The sequence below is a fragment of the Mugil cephalus genome, chromosome 16 (genome assembly GCF_022458985.1).
Source record: "Mugil cephalus isolate CIBA_MC_2020 chromosome 16, CIBA_Mcephalus_1.1, whole genome shotgun sequence".
NCBI classification, from domain to species: domain Eukaryota; kingdom Metazoa; phylum Chordata; class Actinopteri; order Mugiliformes; family Mugilidae; genus Mugil; species Mugil cephalus.
Window position 1 is genome coordinate 21,427,765 of NC_061785.1, and position 19,101 is coordinate 21,446,865.

At 40.8% G+C, this 19,101-nt stretch overlaps 1 protein-coding gene across 7 annotated transcripts in view; it reads left to right on the forward strand.

Annotated features, from left to right (window-relative positions):
* The window catches only part of LOC125021966 (caskin-2-like), a 52,248-nt gene that overhangs the window by 13,978 nt on the left and 19,169 nt on the right, over positions 1 to 19,101 (forward strand). For 6 of the 7 annotated variants that reach the window (XM_047608186.1, XM_047608185.1, XM_047608190.1 and 3 more), the window contains 5 exons: positions 9,811 to 9,862; positions 14,849 to 14,946; positions 16,636 to 16,781; positions 17,276 to 17,371; positions 18,181 to 18,314. In XM_047608186.1, the coding sequence (XP_047464142.1) occupies positions 9,811 to 9,862; positions 14,849 to 14,946; positions 16,636 to 16,781; positions 17,276 to 17,371; positions 18,181 to 18,314 (526 nt within the window). Of the gene's footprint in view, positions 1 to 9,273; positions 9,328 to 9,810; positions 9,863 to 14,848; positions 14,947 to 16,635; positions 16,782 to 17,275; positions 17,372 to 18,180; positions 18,315 to 19,101 lie in introns of those variants that run through there. The other variant, XM_047608189.1, reaches the window with a different exon arrangement.

Below are 19,101 nucleotides of genomic sequence, written 5' to 3' on the forward strand. Positions count from 1 at the left end.
AGCCCTGGCTCTGTGAAAAATGGAATTGAGAAGGAAAGTGACGGCGGTGAACAGCTGCACACAGCAGGAAGAGTAGACAACTCCACCATCAACTCACACCATCAAAGAACTGATGGTGATGCGCCAACTTAGGCTGTGCAACAAATATACACATTTTATTTCCAGACTGGTGAACTGTTCATGAACCTGGCACAGGTTCATGAACAGTTCACCAGTTTACCAGCCTGGAAATATGGAAGTATTTTCCTCACAACATTTGTGGTAAAGGGGCAATGGACCTTCCTACTAGATGAGCAGCACTGAAGGAAGGGACATACCTCCTAACACCAAAATGGATATGTTGTATTGATTCTAACAGAATTCTCATTTTCTTTTTAAACATTTGAGTTTGAGCTGTGTTTCTATGCGTATTGGATATTGTTGTTCCACTGATGTACCGGTTGTCGACCAGTACACAGAGATCAAGTCATCTCCTAAAAATCTGCATTCTGGGCTGAGTAGGTTTTATGAAGATGCCTGTTCCGTCACCAGCTTTCCACTCTCAGACGTTGTCAGACATGTTCAATGGAGCAGTGACCTCTGGAAATAGTTACTGAAATTAGTAATATTTAGAGTACGATAATACTTGGTGGAAGAATGTTTCTATAGTTGAAACAATTAGACCTGAAGAAAATCACATTAAATAGGAACTGCAGTCTGAAATAAAAATCACCTTGTCAGTGAATTTTTGCTTATCAGTCAAACAACTTGATGAATTAACCGTGAGCTCTGGGTAATTGGAGCCTTTTTTCTGTTGTTTAATGTATTTGTATTACAAATTAAACAAAGAAGTGTAAATACTATTTCATTTCCATTGAAACCAGCATTTTATTCTCTTGTCACTTTAACGTTTGACCACAGCCAGCGTGTGACACTCCAGGGTGTGGTTGGGTGTGGTCTGTGGCGCCTGTAACCACATCCAGCCGTTGTGTCAGTGGAAGTGCACTTGTACACGACTGCGGTGAGCTGAGACATAAAACCACAGAGGAAGTTGACAAAGTTTTGAAGATCACTCATTAATAGCATAATGGTGTTCCCATTACAAATATTAGCTTGTGCACCTCACAGGCTGCATACATTTGCATTTCTATCAAGTTCATTTGCTGAAAATGAATAGGCTCTTTGAAGGAGCTTTGCATTAGTTATATATTAATAATATACAAAACCCAATATTGGGTTTTGTCTTCCATCCTTGCACACAGACAAATATAGGAAAATCTGGCATTGGTATAGAAATGGATGGTACAGAATAAAGGATAAGATAAACACTAGGAGCCAATAAACATTTTTTCCTCTGAGGCCAATATTCCCAGATAGTAAAGCAGTCTGACGCAGAGACTCAGGTCTCGTAGATGTCGGGAGAGCACATGGAAATAAAGGAGGGGTTGTGTAGCCAGTTGGGTGAGCAGAGTAAACAGATGATTTGAATGGTATGTAAAGTGTTTTGTCCCTAAGGTGCAGGGTTGAGACATGTTATGCAACGTGAAACGTACAGGTGTGTTTACGCCTGTTCTGATCTCCTGTTTTTTAAGGGGGCAAGCGTACAGACGTAGCAACGCCGGTTCACGTGCACACACCACAACACAACAGATCATCTGTTTCATTTCCACGCTTGGCTCATTGTCAGCAAATATTGAGTGCGTCTGACCTAGTTGCCAGCGGCACCACAGGAGATTACTTTCTTCATTTTTTAACAATAGAGCAAATTTATTGGATAATACAGCTGAGAGCTCTTTTGATATTAAGGGTTTTTCTCAAGACCCAGTTCCAGCTCTTATTCTTATATCAAACAGATGCAACGCTGGACCAACTGATGAAGAATTGATGAAGCTAAAGTGTGTCACTTTGCACATTCGGTGTATGTGTATGCTCTTGGGTGTGTGGTTGCACACACTTTAAAGTGTCTTTACTCTGTAGTTTTTAAGAAACCAGGAAACTCTGCCTGTTCACGTTGTGACATCTACAATAAGCACACCAGTTATTTGTTCATTCACTGTCAATGTGTAACATATTGATTGTGTCCTTGTTGAAGTGGCGGTAAAACAAATGTTGCCCTGTGAATGTGGCGCCTAAGACCGTGTAAGACTGTGTAAAAGCTGATCTGGCTTTAGGGCTTGTGTGTCTCTGCAGGTTGATGCGCAGACCTCTGTTCACCCAACTGCATAAACTTGCATCACATACCAGTATGTGGGTCTGTGACTTGGCAGCATTACACCTGATTGCACCTGACAAGCTGATTGATATTAAATCAGGCAGGCAGTGATATTTTGGTTAAGTCTAAATTCAACTTCTGCCTGAATGAGGATAGAATATATAATCTGTTTGCATCAACTTTAAGATGACTTTAGAAATATATCATATTAAAACTACGGTGTGGAGGATTTACTAAGGACGAAATTGAATATATTATTCACAGTTATTTTTCCATCAGTGTATGATCACCTTAAAATTGAAATTGTCTGTGCATTACATTTCGCCCTTTATGCCTCTAATGGATTTAGAAAGGGCCTTTCACTGTGTGTGTTTTAGGCTTTCCTACAGGTGAGAAGTGTGTAACCACTAAATCTTACACACTGGACCTTACATTTCACATAGCATCACATGCATGAGTTCACAGCACTGATCCTTTATTTTTTACACATGATGAGTCAATAATGAAGTGTCAGGTCAGCCATCCGGTCTGAAATATAAAGCATGTGTTATTTGGCAGCTCTGTCGCTTTCACAAGCAATTTAACCAAGATCTACACAGTGGGTGCATTTAAAAAGGCTGGACGATTCCATAGCACCCTTTAGTAAAAATTACATTTTTAATTAGCAAAAAATTTCACTATTTACTGTTTAATTTATTTCATGAGCTTTCATTAAAAATGTCTACGACACTACAACATAATGTAAGCAACATAATTGGAATAAACCAAATTCATATCATGAAATATTTTTCTCAAAATATGTTTAGTGCAATTATTGATTTCCCTTCAGTTTATATTTTATTTATTTAGTGTTTAATCTTCCAAGATAACAGAGTTTGTGAGGTCAATGGTTGTAGATTCTCTTCTTTATCCCACTGACCTTTTCTCACTGATGAGCCTGTTTTAAGCGTCCCAGGAGCAGCTGTTGCTGAGAGGATTTACTTTATTTTTTGCTGGTATTTGATGGAGCCCAAGATATCAAGATTTATTCATCAAGATGTATCCCCACATTTGATATTTGCTACCAACAAACATTTATTTGGTCTCATCTTTTCGTATCAGCCTGTACCATTATAAGTCTTAGTAAGGATGCAGCTGAGACTTAACTAACCTAAATCTTTTGTCACTTTCAACCGTTGAATCACTTGCCTAACAGTGGAACAGCTGTTATTGTGACTGTGCGAATCTAATATGGAAATACTGATGAATGAAATATTAGAATAGATGTGGATGCTACTAAAATATGTTAGTATTTTTTTTATTTTTTTTTTTTACTATTTTTGTGAAATGGTAAACCTATGACTTGATCAGCAAGAGGGACAACTCGTCTACTGAAATGAACTTCATTTTTATTTTTGGAAAAAAAATGCAATTGGCTAAAATACGATCCACGCATTACGCATGAAGAAAATATCAAATCTGACTTTACATTTTGAAAATGCTAGGCTTGCTGTTTCCATTGCCTTCTGTCTAGTTGTTTTTTTTTTTTAAAGTGTATTGCTGAAAGAACTTTTTTTTCATTGTGTCTAGAGGCTGTCAACACACAAGCCTGGTAAATCAAGTGAGACAAATATGATAATGAATCTTCCCTCCCTCTATCTCGGTTGTGGGGCTTTGTCGTAACCAGGAGGTTTCCTTAAAAAAATAAAATGAGTTGTCAGGGTCAATAAACATTTGTTTTCAATAATCAGAGGAAGTAAATACAGAAATGTGCCACCTTATACTACTCAATTCTGAACACTTGATGCCTATTTTTTTTTAAATCTAAAATGATCCTTCTCCTTTTCAGGGGAAGCGTTATAGCAGCCACAGTCCCGGCTGACACAACAAATGCTTTGTCTAGCAATTTTCACACGTGCACTGCAGCCCTGAAATGATGTAGATATCACCTGCTCGCCGACTGTACCGGCTGGTCTGGACAATAAAGGCTTTAACCTGCCCTGCCACCTCCCCTGTACAAAGGCCGTGTGAGGTCCACATGAATCAGAATAGAGCAGGTTGTTGTCTAGAGAATTCCCAGCAGGCAAGTGGGCGCGTTGATGCCCACTGCGTCGCTCCTGCGCGCTCTACCCAGGCGCCACCCTTCGCCTAAACCAAAAGTATTTCCAGCAGGGAGAACGCAGCTGACAGTGGCTAAATATATAGACCTGACTCTCCAGTGATTGGAGATTATGTGTCCCACATGGTGAGACTTTAATCACTTTAATCATATTGTTTTACACTACATAAGGGGATTTGGTCACCAAGGGCCCAGGCACGACTGGTTAAAGACCACAAACATCCTCATACGTTATAAAACACTTATAGCTACTATTAAACAGGTGTTGCTGTATATCTTGTTATAATAACAGTGAGCAGCATGCAGAAACAAGCCCCCAAAAAATGGATTTGGAGCCTTGTTAGGAATCCTGTGGGACACCGAGGCCCCTCTCTCCCTTGGTGGTTTGGTTTGAGGGTCTGTGTTTATGCTCGCAGTAATCAATGCCGTTAGATGGATGTGTTCCTTAGATAAGTGTTTCCCTTGATGAGGTCCTTACCTGACCACAAACCATTTATTGCCGAAGATGGATGATGACCTTAAATTACCCCCCTCTCTCTGTCTCCCCTGTATTTTGGTTTTGCCCCAGGCAGCTGTGGTCCCGCTGTTTTAACGTCTCCTCATCGCGGCGCGTGGGTTCTTCCCAACACACAACCCATCAATCAAGTGTCTTTTTCTCCTTTTGTTAATGAGAAGCCGGTGTTGGTGGAAGTGGGTTTGCGCTCCCTGCAGTATAACTCCATGGAATATTTTCCAGATATAGAGGGAAAGATTTAACACAGTTCAAAAGAGCCTGCAAGTAACCACTGTGATTTCTTGTGTTGGTGGGATTTTTTTATTTATTTGTTTATTTATTTTTCCTGTCAAACTTTATCAGAAAGGCTTTTCTGCCTCTTACTGAAACACTGAAAAGTAGTTTTTGGTATAGATTGTACAAGACACACTAGTCCCTTCGTTAATGTTAAAATGCACTCATTGCACGAGTGTTGCTAAATTAGACTAAAATTCACACCCTGATCTCATTAGTATTACATCTTTGAAGTGGCATTACTCATCCAGTGCCATGAACTAATCCAAAACATCGCTCTGTTCTGCAGTTTAGCATCTTCCAGCTTACTGTTTTGGTTTTACTGATGCAACTTTACTGTCAGCGGTTCACTATCAGAGCTCTCATCAGTCTCGTTGTCAGTAGTTTGCTAAGATGTAAACCAACTTTTTAAGGATTTTTTTTTTTTCCCCCAATTTGTGATTTTCTTCACGTGGGGAATCTCCGTATCAGATAACAAGATCAGAGAGTCAGGCAAATTCTTGCTGTGGCCTGTCTAAGAGAAATGGGAAACTGGGGCCTGATCAATCAAAGTTTGCCTTTCTCACTTGGCTTTGTCATGCTGCTAATCTTTGAACCACGACGGTGTCTCATGTCCTCCGGCTTGAGCGTCTCAGCCGGTCGAAAGTGCAACACGAAACGTTTTGGTGAGAATCTGGCCAGAGAGCGTCTGACAGCGCTGATATTTTTAAATGCAGACTTCAGCCCTCTGTCTTTGGTTAGACTGTTTTGTGTCAAATTAAGACGGATTTTAAAATGTTTGTTTTATTTTCCATTGGCTATCTCATCTATGTATGGAAATCTCTTATCCCAATGAGCTTTTCCCCTTATTTTCATGCATTTTCTTCCCATTTTTTTGTGTGTGTGTGTGTGTGCACCATGATCAAAGACATTTTAAAATGGATTTTACAGACACGCAATCCAAAGCAACACACGCGTCTGCCAGCTGCTTCCTGTTGTAGGAGACAAAAACAAGCAAGCCAGCCTCCTTTTAAACTGTATTTTATTTTATATTTGCATTTTTCCATCTTGTGTTCCTACACTGAAGGTTCAGCAGCGTTTGTGTACTCTTCTGATCTCGCAGCGAGCGCTTTGAAACCTCCTTTAACTCTCTTGTTTCTTTGTTTGCGTGCTTGACAGTAAAATCAACCATTCCCCTCATATCAGCTGAACAGAGGCGCAGATTCATGTATACCTCTTCTTAACTTTTCCTCCTCCTCCCTTTACTATCCTCCTCTTTTGATCGTTCTCCTGCTCCTCGGTGAACAACATTCTCCACATCAAAGCACCGAGATGCTTTTCTTCTGGCTGAAGTGCTCGAGCTGTTCTGAGAAAGGTGCGGAGGGACGTAACAGCAGTTGTTCAGAGCGCTGCTTATCTATCTGACAAGGATATCAAGGCGCAGCATCACACGCTTCCTTTGCATTGTTTGTTGTAACCATATAAAACAATAGATTTCTTCCCTGCTGACAGCTCTACTGCCCTCAGCGTTCAGTAATTTTTGTTTCGGTGGACACTGCCTCTCTGCTGGGTGCAAACCCTGTAATTTCTCTCTCTCTGCAAGAAAACACAATGCTTGAGATTTATAACACATCTGTTTGCACCATCTCCAAGGGGTGATATAGAATCAACATGCTGCTAAATGAATTGTTCCTGATGTCAGAAGGAGCCCCCTGCTTCTTTTGTGCAATGAGGGAAAGAGGGAAGGGAGGAGAAAAGGGAGCGGACTGTCTTGTAGATGCACAGAGACAGCAAACATGTAGGATAGCATGGTGGGTGTGCTATGCAAGGAATGCTGGCTCATGTTGTAACTAGAAGTCCTGAAAGGCCCTGTTTTTTCCGTGCCTCTGGGACAGCTTAGACCCCGTTTTGGCAAGAAGCCTAACGCCCTGCCCCTCTATCTCTCATCATCAATGTTCCTTTTTGTGGAACACTTTGCCTTCGGGCCCTTGTTTTTACACTTGCGAGTCGTTAGCAGCAACAGCCCCACAACAGCCTGCAACTGCACTGCACTGAACGGCTGTAAAATGAATACCTTAAATGTAGAGTACAACTGCATCCAGTGTGTGCACGTTTTGTTTTGGTAGAGAATTTCCACCCAAACTCCCTGCAGGGCGCTGGGAGCTCCACTCACAATTGATCTAACCCTGGAAGTAAAGGTGCCTTTTTTATCCAGTGACTTCCAGAAGATATTGTCAATGACCCATATGATGTTCTTTACAACTTTCCCTAGTTGAAAAATAACATCAGTAAACCAGACATAATAGAATGTTTAATCATGGCCCCAACACCCAACGGTTCATTATAAATAAAAAAAAACCCTTCATATTCTGTTATTCTTATTATTATTTGATGTGGAATATGTTTACTTGTAGTTTCTCCACAGCAAGTGTTCCTGTTTGATGATGTAATCCATTCTTCTTTCCCACATGTTTTACTCATGAATGTCTGTTTAATTCATCCATATACTGTCTATAATAATAGCTTTACTCTACCAGGCTAACACGTTGCAGCAGATCTTGTTAGCAGGGACGTTGCTAAAAAGGATTCAGGCAGATTGGCTGTTTCATTTAGAAAAGTAGTGCACATAATGAAAAAAGGAAGTCCTGAAAGTAAACTCCCAGCTCATAGCAGGACGCAGGTGCCACTCATGTTCCAGCTAACAGCTAGCTATAGCCTTTGCTGTGTGGCCCAGACAAAGATGACGTGAGGTGACGTCACAATCATTTGTTAAAGCCAGTTTGTGTGTAATTAATAGTTTTTTCTTTAACATGTTTTGTGTGTTGTAATTTTCTGTTAATCTTCATCACATTTGCTATAAATATATTTGACAGCTTGCTGTCTGTCTCGCATTGGACTTTAGATGTGGCTGTAGTCTTGTGCTCCCTGGTTGGTGCATTTCCCTTAACATCACAATCACTCCAAAAAAAAAGTTTGTCTTGCAGTGTTAACAGAACTTTAGCTATTGTAAAAGTGTCTCAGTATCTGTAAGACGGTGGTCTCTTAATGGTCTTGTGGTTTCCTAAGCTTCTTATGTAGCACTCACAGGGTTACAGGAAAAGCATTACAACTGCTATGCTAACCACAAACATATAAACAAAAACACAGCAGCTCCTGGACTTTCAGCTTTCTTTTGCCATCATTCATGTGTGTTTTCCTCCTCGGTCAAGCTGCTAATGTTTGCGGAGGTTATGAGTATGACATCACTTTGACAACGGATCTTAGTTTTATTATCTTAAGTGTAAGGCAACTATAAAACTTGGTTTGGGAAATATGTAACATTTGAGAAACTATTAAAAATACAGATGTGCGATGTACACAGATTCTGGGCCTCCATATGAAAGTGACATGCCCACCCACCTATCAACCACCCTGACCTCGACTTCCATGTTTTCATTAGTCCAAAATACAAAAAATTCTTAGGGACACTTGACTTATCCTGGACAGTGTTCCTGTTATCAGTGTTACTGCTAACTTTGTCTTCCTGTCTCTATCTGCCCCTTCCCCTCCCACCCCACACATATGATTTTCCACACCTACGTGGTAGAAAACAGTGAGTGAACAGTTTACTGAAATGAATGGTGCTGTATTTACAGAGCTTGGCAGTCTCGTTCCAGTGTGGGTCTCGCCGGACAGTGGGGCCTTTGCAGTAGATTTCTGCTGTAGGATGTCAAATGCTATTTAGCTGAGTTTCCAGTCGTCCTCAGAGGCTGGAGATGGCTGGATGAGATGGAGATAGATGTGTGATGTTTGAAGCCTGGAGCTCTAGTCTGATAACATTTGAAAGTTGACTTTGAGGGTTGAATAGAGATTGTTCGAGTTGGATATTTTAAAAAAAGAGGACTGTGCAGGTAGAAGTGGAAGTTAGTGCTGCCACAGTAAATTGTTATTCGTCATTGTCAGATTAAATAAAAATAAAGATGCAGCAATGCTTACATATGTCTTTGGCAGCTTATAGCCATCTCCTTGAGGCTGAGATTTTTCGGCTGCTGGGACCTCTTTGTTAACCAGTTTAGGCAACTGGTATTTATATCCTCTGCCTAAATTTAACAAAAATAGGAAATGGAAAACTAATTTTTGCCTGTTTTTTAGTAATCCTGTCTATTGTGGCAGCACAGGTAGAAGCAGGAATAGTGGATAGAGATTAGATGGCTTGACTAGAGCATGTTCCCTCTTGGAGTACACGAATGAATGAGTAAGACATGGGACAAGTAGCACTGTGCCTCTTCCAAGGTGAGTGAAAAATGTCTTCAGTCTTGCTAACGGACTTGTTTGTGTTGCTGTAGAGAAACAAATACTGTATATGTATTATGTTGGCGTGCTTGTGTTTTATGGTTGTCACTCTGAGTTTCCTAAACCTAGCGATAACATAACATCGTGAATGTGGTGAAATTTGCATTTCTGCGAGGCAGAATCATTTGTTTATGAATCATCTTCGTGGCTGCCATGAAGGTGTCAGACGTGCCGAGTGAGGGCAGGGTGAGGCAGCAGGAGGTGAGGAAAGCTCTCCGTCCTGTCGGGGCTGTCAGGCTGTTTGACAGAAGGAGTGATGATTGGGAGAAGTACACACGGGGGGTTAAAAAAACACTGGAAACACACACAAGGTGAAAGGGATCTCTGTAGGGTTTTGATGGAAAAAAAAATATCTGTGCACTAAATATTAATTGCCTTTTTCAATTCTCCCCCCTCCCTTTTCCGATGTTTGTCTTTCTACAGAGTTGCTAGGCTCCACCAAGAGACTCAACATCAACTACCAAGACCCAGACGGGTAAGGGGACGGCTTGTGTGTGTGTGTGTGTGTGTGTGTGTGTAATACGAGTCTGAGTCAACAGAATGCTATGGAAGAGTCACCGTGTTTTGATTGACATGCATACTGAAAAATGTGTTATGTGCCTGCCTCCTGTTTCCCTTTAGGCTTAACAGTGACTCACAATGAAATCGCACAAGTACCAACATATTGTGTCCTTCAGAGTTATTATCTCATCTTAAGCGAAGTAGAGAATTGCAGAACATTGTCTTTGGTTAAGAGCGAGAATTTTCCCAGAAGTGGCATCTCATCACAGATTGCAGTAACACACTAAATAATATTAATGACTTCTATTGCCACTGTACTGTAAGCTGACTGTGTGTAAGCCCCCTTGATTGAGATGCCACCCAGAGCCTGCAACAAATGCGGTGGGCTTCTTGTATTTTCCAAGTCCCCAGGGCTGTGCATGCAGTGATTTGGTTTAGGAACCCAGCCTAATTGCTCTTTTTATTATCAGAGCCTAAACAGTGTGTCCCAAAAATATATGGAAAGTCTAAAGGAGCTATTTTATTTTATGTCATTCATGCGTTAGGAAAGCCAATAAGAAGTTTGCTGGCTCGACTGGCAGAAACCTTGTGTAGAAAAGCTTGTAAAAGTTTTCAGTGTAGGCGCCACTGAGCAACTTTCTTTCAAATTAAAGAGGCGTCTTGTGCTTAGGTTTCCATTTCCCCTGTCCATGGTATTTCTGATGGGGGTACAGTGACGCGCTGGTTCCCCCTGAGGTGCCCACCATGTACCATAATGTTGGCAGTTTGTGTCTGATTGATGGAGGGGCTAACCAACTTGTGACAGTTGTGTGTACTTGCTTAATTACAAGGTTCACAGGCAGATCTTATTATCTGAAGCCAGCTAGATAACTCAGAACAAAAGCACCATATTTATCTGGCTTTTTAACTGCTCCAGGTGAACACCAGTACTAGGTAATATACATTACATCAGACCAAAATAAAGCAAAAGAAATCAGGACATGTTCCAGCTGTTTGATGATCTGTGATATAAATCATAGCTAGAGCAGGGCAGAACTGCCAACATTAACTTCACCATACTTTGTAGTAGTATCCATGGTTGCCATAGTGGAAAAGTACTGTGTAATGGATGAGGCAGTTGTGAACAGCACATTTAACCTGTAACCACACAAATAATGTAGTGCTAATAATAAATAATAAATGCTCCATGTCTTAATGCACATTGCTACATTATGTCTAAAGGTGGCCTAGCTTGTGACTAAGCTATGATTGGGCAATGCTGTTTTGGGATAGGGTTCAGTTACGTCAGCCCGTTTTGCCAGAACAAAAACAGTCTGTTCTGAACATGGCAGCTGTTTATTTTCTTGCTATTCTAAACGGAACTTTTAGCAGAGTTTGACACTTCTTATTCCTCCTTAAATTTTTTACAGATGTTTTTCAGACACCCACTTTATTTAAATTTAACAGTTATGGGGAAGATAATCAGGAAATAACACAATAAAATATAAAATAATGGAACTGCAATGTCTACAGTTTAAAAGAGGGGTTAGTCATAGTTTGAAAAATTTAACCGTAAAACCTCACTCTGTGCTTTTCATCTTTTATTAATCAATAAAATGAAGAACAGATCTGGTCTAAGCTTTGAATAAGTGAAGTGATATCAATCATGAAGCCAGTAGGGTCAAGAAGACCACATGGTCTGCAATGAGTTTTAGTAGGAGTTCTTTATCTGAATACCCCACTAATGCTGCATCAAAGTCCCCTAATAAAGCCTCAGCAATTTTGTACTGTACAGGTAGTTATAAAGTGATAGACAAGATCAAATTGTACAGTTCTGTGTATGGAGTGTATGGTTTTACAGTGTATTAGGCAATGATTAACACTAACAGATGAAGAGTGGACCCAGAGAGCAACATCTTACCATAGATTGTCATTAATATCCACACTTGTATCCTACTCACAACATGTTACCATGACATGATGATGAAGTTGGGGTGGTAATGAAAAAAATCATCTACAGGCTTAGAGGCATAGAGAGAAACTGGGAGCAAAGCTGGGAGCAAAGCTATAACACTTGACTCCCTGAGGGCACCAAACTTAGTTAATATTCAAAAGATGTAAGGAAGCCCTCAATATATATATCATTGAATGACTTTATGCCAAGATTAGACCGCAGCTCCATCTGCCAGAGAGTGATGAAAAGCATGATTTTTTTAAATATAGGAGTCTGCAGTGGAAAGATTTGCAATCCAGTGACAGCTGCAGTTTGACCGTCCTCGCCTATGTGCAATGTGACTGCGTGTTGATTTAGGCCTGTTGCGTGTGCCTACATGCAGGGTCAATGCAGTGTGTGGGAGGTGATACACAATAGGGGTGTTGAAATCAAACATGTCCATCTGTGAGGGAGCATGAGTGGTGCAGAGGAGCGGGATACCTGTGATATATGAGACCACCGCAGAGGAGACAAAGAGGAAAGCCCGACAGCAGAAAACAGTCACTTCCTTCACTGGGTCAACGTCATCCTGAGGATACAGATTCAGACTGTAGATTCGTGTCTGTAGATAGTGGCTGTAACAAGTGATGATTCCATCTACCTACTAGTAGAAAGGCAGATGGAATGATAAATGATGAGTGTGTGTGTCTGAGGACCACAGAGACCTAAACAATGTGATTGATAACTCTAACCCTAACCTCAGAGTCAACAGATCAGATTTCAAATCTGCATAGGCTGCGTAAACTCCTTAACCTCTAACTTGTCTAGCCCCGCAGAAGTTATTCTAAGGCCAGCGTTTCTTTAGTCCTACCTTTCTTAAACCAGCCTGACATTGATGAGTCTGAATAAGATTCAGTTATCAAAGCCCACCCATGACTGTATTCATGACAGAAGGGCTGTTCCTAATTACAGTATTGGCCAGTGCCAAAATCCAAATGATAGGTTCCAGAGCAGAGTAATTATTATGACATAAGAGCAAATTCTTATTAACCATGCCAGGAACTGAAGATATTGCAATCGCGGGAAGTGATTTTCAGTAAAGTGAAAGATATAATAACACAACTAAAGTGGAAGGAGGAGGTAAAGAAAGAGTAGAAATAAATCAGTGATTGATTTCCTGTCTGCTCAGCAGACAAATAGTCACACACCTGCTATGCCAGGGGGCACTGATGAAACTATTCATGGAAATACAGTTGAAATCGAAAATGTACTGATAATGGAAAATCCTGTTTTAGTAATGTTTATCAGCTATTATGTACTTTAAATCCACACACTTACTCTAAAACTTTGCATACTCAAAGATACATAGGGGATGCGCTTGCTTTCACAGGATGGAGTTGGAATAATCTTTACGGAACTAAAAAGGCATGTAAATTTAGTCCTAATTCCTAATGTTTAATGTTTTTTCCCTTTCTACAATTGAATTACTTGCATTAGTCCTGAGATAGAACCTCACTGTCCACTAAGGTCATTCACTGGTCTTCAATGTCTTCTTCAAGGACCCGAAACTGATGGAGAGATTAAGTTGGGACCCCCATCTGCTATATGTTTTCTATATTAAACCTGGCCTAGTGCTATTAAGAAATATACATTATTATTATTAGAATTATGCATTTAATATTAAGTAATTCAAATAACATAACAGTAGGTGGCCGTGCAACTGCTGTAACCATAAACATACCTAATGTTAGCAGCTGCACTGTTACCTTCTCTTCTGCTAATATTGCAGCGTGCACCTTGAATTTCACCTGAATAAGTTCTTGTCCAGTTGTGGAGAATCTGACAGTCAGTGTGTAATATGCGGCCTCGTGATTGGCCCAGCACCAATGGGGGCAGGGCCTACTGTGTATAGGAGGCTTAGATTACTGATTTTATGTGTTTTTAAATCAGTATCTGGATACAATGTCCACCTTAAGAAAAGTGGACTCATTCCTACCACTTCCATGGATGGAACATGTTTTGGATCAGCCCAAGTTAAAACTGTCCGCAGAATGTGGGTGTGATGTAATTTTCAATCATTCCCTTAACCTTAAATCCAACTGGTGTCCAACTCAGTAAAATGTAGAACTAGTTCAGTTCAGACTCTAATTTTACTTACTGTACTTTCACTTTCTGGCTGATGTAATCACTCTGCATATTATTCACCAGTACATACTTCTCCAACAGAGGTGGAGAAACCAAACTTGGCATGACACTTAGACCCTCAAGAGGTGCTTTGAAATACACAGTAAATATACACTGTACAATTCTGTTGAATCATTTTTCCAAGTGCGTCGAGGATTGTTTATTGAATCTGGATCCCAACAGCTCAAGGCTTTCACAGTAACTGCTTGAGGCTGTGTGAAATCACCTCAACGCCCTCAGCACTGTTGTGGTTACTTCGTGTCCCAGCTCCAGTGCTGCTCATGTGTTGCCTCAGAGGGTCGCCTCCTCTGTAACACTCGCTGTGTCTGTGTCACCTCAAGCAAAAGCAGAACAGGCCGCCAAAAGAAGTTATCCTTTTCATTTCCCCGTCAGTGGAAAATGCTGTGACCAAACACCACCCAGAGACACACATTAGTTTCTGAAGTTTTGATTAACACACAATACTTAACTCAATCTGTAGTTTATATTTGGCATATACAACACATGAACGTGTTGATTCTCATCCTTAATAGTGGTGTACTAGTGATACATAAACACTCCACAAATAAAAGGTGACACACATATGTGTTGATGGGGATGCACACTCATAAACACATAAATTCCTATCTGATGTTTCATTTTGTAATGGGATTTTACCCACACAAACACACACAGCGACACACAACAAGATTAGAAGTTAAGGTGGGCGAACACACACATGTCAACACCGTCTGGAATTTTGAAAAGGGCTCACCTGCTGTAGAGCCATCAGTGTGATTTATAACCCCTCTCATCTTCTGGTCTCTGCCCCCCCTCTTGCTCCTTGACTCCCTCCTCTTTCCTCTCAATCTGTCTTTCCTACAGCTTCTCAGCGCTGCACCACGCTGCACTGACGGGCACTACAGAGCTGCTGTCTCTTCTGCTGGAGGCCCAGGCTACAGTGGATATCAAGGACATCAATGGTATCATCATAGCAGAACAGATTTTACGAGCCGAACCAGTGTCACCAGACAAACCCTCAACTTCAAGGCAAAAAAAAAAAACCCCAAAAACATTCACACTCGAGAAGTTAGATGGGGTTAAATTGAGCCCGAAACTTCCTCAATGGCTTTCTGACACTGAGCTGAAAATAGGTTTGACCCGTATGAATAAATATGATTCACTTTGAAGTTTTTCTGCCGTGCAGTGACAGCGGTGCTACGGCAAATATCAGCAGCCTCCAAGCGGAACAGATACAGTAGAATTTGTAGTGGCGGCATGGAAGCTGAGACTAGAGGCGTGTCGTGCTCATATCCATGTATGTGACGCCCCGAGGAGTCCTTTAAAATTTTGGATTAAACTTTTTAGCACATCCTGGCAACTTGTGAGAGTTTGGAATCCAGAGTCTTCTACACACATGCTGGCTGCATCAGGCAGTGTCAACCATTTGACACCCATAGGGCACTCAGCACGTCCTATATACAGAAGAAGTGAAGTTACAAATGTTATTAACAGCTTAATTACAGTTCAGGGAACCAGGACATTTAGATTCCTAATTTGTCAATAACAGCTTTCATGTCCAGTTTAGTTGAAGCAGGCGAAAATAAGTACCACCAACAGTAATAGAAGAATTTATTCCTATTTTTTGAACGGGACAAGAGAAACTAATCAGCTGATCTAGTTGACTTGAATAATTGTTGTTAGGTTGTTAGGAATCACACATCATGCATGTGGACAAACAAATTGCTGTACACATTACTTACTGTCTACCATCACAACACCAGAACCAAGTATTGTCTTCGTATTTAAACGCTGATATATTTTATTCTTTGGTGTCGTAGAGCTCCACTGTCTAAAACTGATCACTGTCCCACTGGGTCACATATTATTTCATAAGCATGAACACAATTTAATGGGAAACTTACTTGCATAGCTGCACTAATCACTGATTAAATCCACAATGTAACAGGGCATCATGTGTAATGTGAAAGGTGTTGCTATGGTGAATTATTATTATATAATTATTATCATGCAGCTCCACAGTTCCTCTCAGTTCTACAGGATATGTTAGCGTCTTTCAGCTCATCGCTTTGGTCGGTGCTAGAATGTACCTCAGCACATTTAGTCATGTACTGTATATGTTTGATGTGTTACTTAGTACTTAGGTATCTCCATGTCATGCTACTTTCTTCTTCTACTCCACTTTATTTTGGATGGTAATATCGTACTTAAATGATGCCATATTACCATAAATTAACCTAAACACCAGAATGTAAAGAAATGAAAATGTCATGGTGACACACATTAATGGATGCACAATAGGTATATTTTCTGACTTTAAAGTAATTTAAGTGTATTTTGGTGACATTTACTTCAGCAGGATTTGAACTACTTGCCAGGTATAAAGAAAAGCAACAGTGGACGCTAATGCTCTGTGTTTGCTGACTGCATAAATAGGCAGTTTGTTATAAATAAATATATATTTGAAATGAATGCTGATTTAAAGATGTATGTCTCTAGTAGGAAATAATTATAATACAGGCCACAGGAGGCATTCTAAAACTGTTCCCCAGGCCAGGTAGCGCTCCTTGTGAGTAGTAAATTAACTTTAATTTCTGTTCCTTCCTCTCCATCTCATTTCCTCCCCCTGACAATCACATCTCTGTCTCTAGGCATGCGTCCCCTCCACTACGCAGCATGGCAGGGTAAAGCTGACTCCGTCTTATTGTTGCTCAGAGCCGGCGCTTCAGTCAACTCCCCGTCCCATGATGGACAGATACCGTTACATCTCTCAGCACAGTATGGACACTATGAAGTGGTGAGTACGCACGCACAGACACCAGTTACCTGCCCAAGGCAGAGTTCCAAGGCATTACCAGTCCTCCCATTTCACTGAAATCTACCCCCTTTGTGTCCCAGCTGGTATTGTCCACCAACAATACCAGTAATACCATTAAGGCAATGACACCAAGATCTACACAACAGTCTACGGGTAGTGACCGCACACATTCCTTTCCTCCTTCCTCATTCGTTCGGCTGCTGGAATCTTTTAAAAGACAAATACACACATCTTGGACTCTCTTACTTACCTCAACCTGTCACACAACCTATGCTGATGCCTGACCTCTTTAGTAGTACACCGTCAAACACAATACTGACACAATACTGAGCTATCAGGTGTCCCATTCCTCTGTTCAAAGACGAAACATCAACACGGGTAGCAAACGAGTCGGGGTAATTGACGTGTGAGCGTATGTGCATAATACATAAGGGGATTTCACTTATGTTACTCTCTCTCCTCTTCGCTCTCAGTCTGAGATGTTGCTGCAGCACCAGTCTAATCCCTGCCTCATGAATAAAGCTAAGAAGACTCCACTAGATTTGGCCTGTGAGTTTGGCAGACTGAAGGTACGAGTGTATTTGTGTGCAGTTTTCATATCTGTGGGTGTTCATCTGTTATTCAAAATAAGTGTGTGATCATTTAGAATCATCCGCTTTCCTGAAACCGATGCTTTTAGTTCTCCAAGTATTAGTCATAAAAACTGGTGATAGCATCGGATGGAAAATTTAATGAACTTTACTTTATAATTAGCTCTCAAAGAACTTTTGCGGCCCTAAAAGTGACACATTTTATGGGTGAAAACTCATGTAGAGATTAGTATAATTCTACTCCAATTATTTGCATGTGAAAAACAATCCATTTTGCCCTCTCTCGACCCCAGCTAAATTAAACCTGTTTGTGCAAAGCAGCAAGCGGTCTTCGGTGGCTGTTTTTGAACACTAAGGTTAAAGGGATTGCATACTGCAGTTTGTTTTACTGTCTCTCTGCCACATCGGCGGATAAGTCTGGCTGTGAGATGTATAGCTGGCCCTGTAATTCAGAATTAGACACACACCCCATGCTTGGTAAAGGCTCCCTCGTCTGGTCTGAGTTTGCAGTTTAGCTGTGAGAGAATAGAAGGCTTTAGGCAGTTTTTTTTTTGTCACACACTTTTTGTGCGTGTGTGTAGGCTTTAAACAGCTGCTGAGTAGCGGATAAACCTCCATGTGCTAGTTTAACACTATGTATAAGTCATCATTTACAGTATATTATTTCACTATATATTTTTGCCACATCAACTCAGTCGGCTCAACTTAGCATACATACGTTATTTATGTTTGACTAACGCTTTGAAGCCTGTCCTTATTCTGCCAGCTAACACTTGATTTCACTTCAGGTGGCCCAGTTGTTGCTCAGCAGTAACATGGTGGTATCGCTGCTGGAAGGGGAGGGGAAGAACGACAGCCTGGACTCTCCTTCCACCACCCCCCTTCACCTGGCAGCAAGGAATGGACACAAAGACATCATCAGGTAAGGACCGGTGTTGAAACGTATTGTCTGTCACATGTCTGCTTCTGTCCTTTGGTCCTTCCAGATGTTTTTGTCTTCTCTATTTGTGTGTGGACGACTACTACTATTGTTGTTCCATCTAAAACTACCACTTTTACTTTCTGCAACTACAACTTCTCAGTGCTGTTATTTCCCCTGCTTCTGTTAATACCACTATTGTGAGTGTCACTGTTAAGCTACTACTGTTACTCTACACTGTCACTCCTGCTTCTGCTGCTAATACTATACTACTACTGTACTACTACTACTACTTTTATTTAAAGATACTTTTCATTGCCAAAGTTAATATTTCTGCTTGGTAGAACTAATTAAACAGGAAACAGTTCCTTCCTCCATCAAGGTAACACTGTGTTATAGTGATATTTAATCCAAATGACTATATATGTTTAACTTGTGGCTCAGTGTGTGTTTTTTTTCTATCAGCATATCTGTGTAAATATGTATGTGCTTGGCCAAGGAGACCCGCCCAGCCTCTCTGACACGCTGCTAACGATTCCCATCCTCCCTAAATTATCACGCATCTCTCTCGCAACCATCCTCCACTCTTCTCTTCCTAATGTGGAAAGTTGATTATTTAGACATGCAGAAAAAGAGCTGTGGCTCTAACACAAACAGAAACTGCATTAGCACACAAGTTTATTCAGAGTATACACAGCAGCATTTGGCCGTCCTCTCTCACTGAGGGATTTATGTCTCTTCAAAGACCACTATACTTATGCAGCAGACACCTTTATATTACCTACTTTTT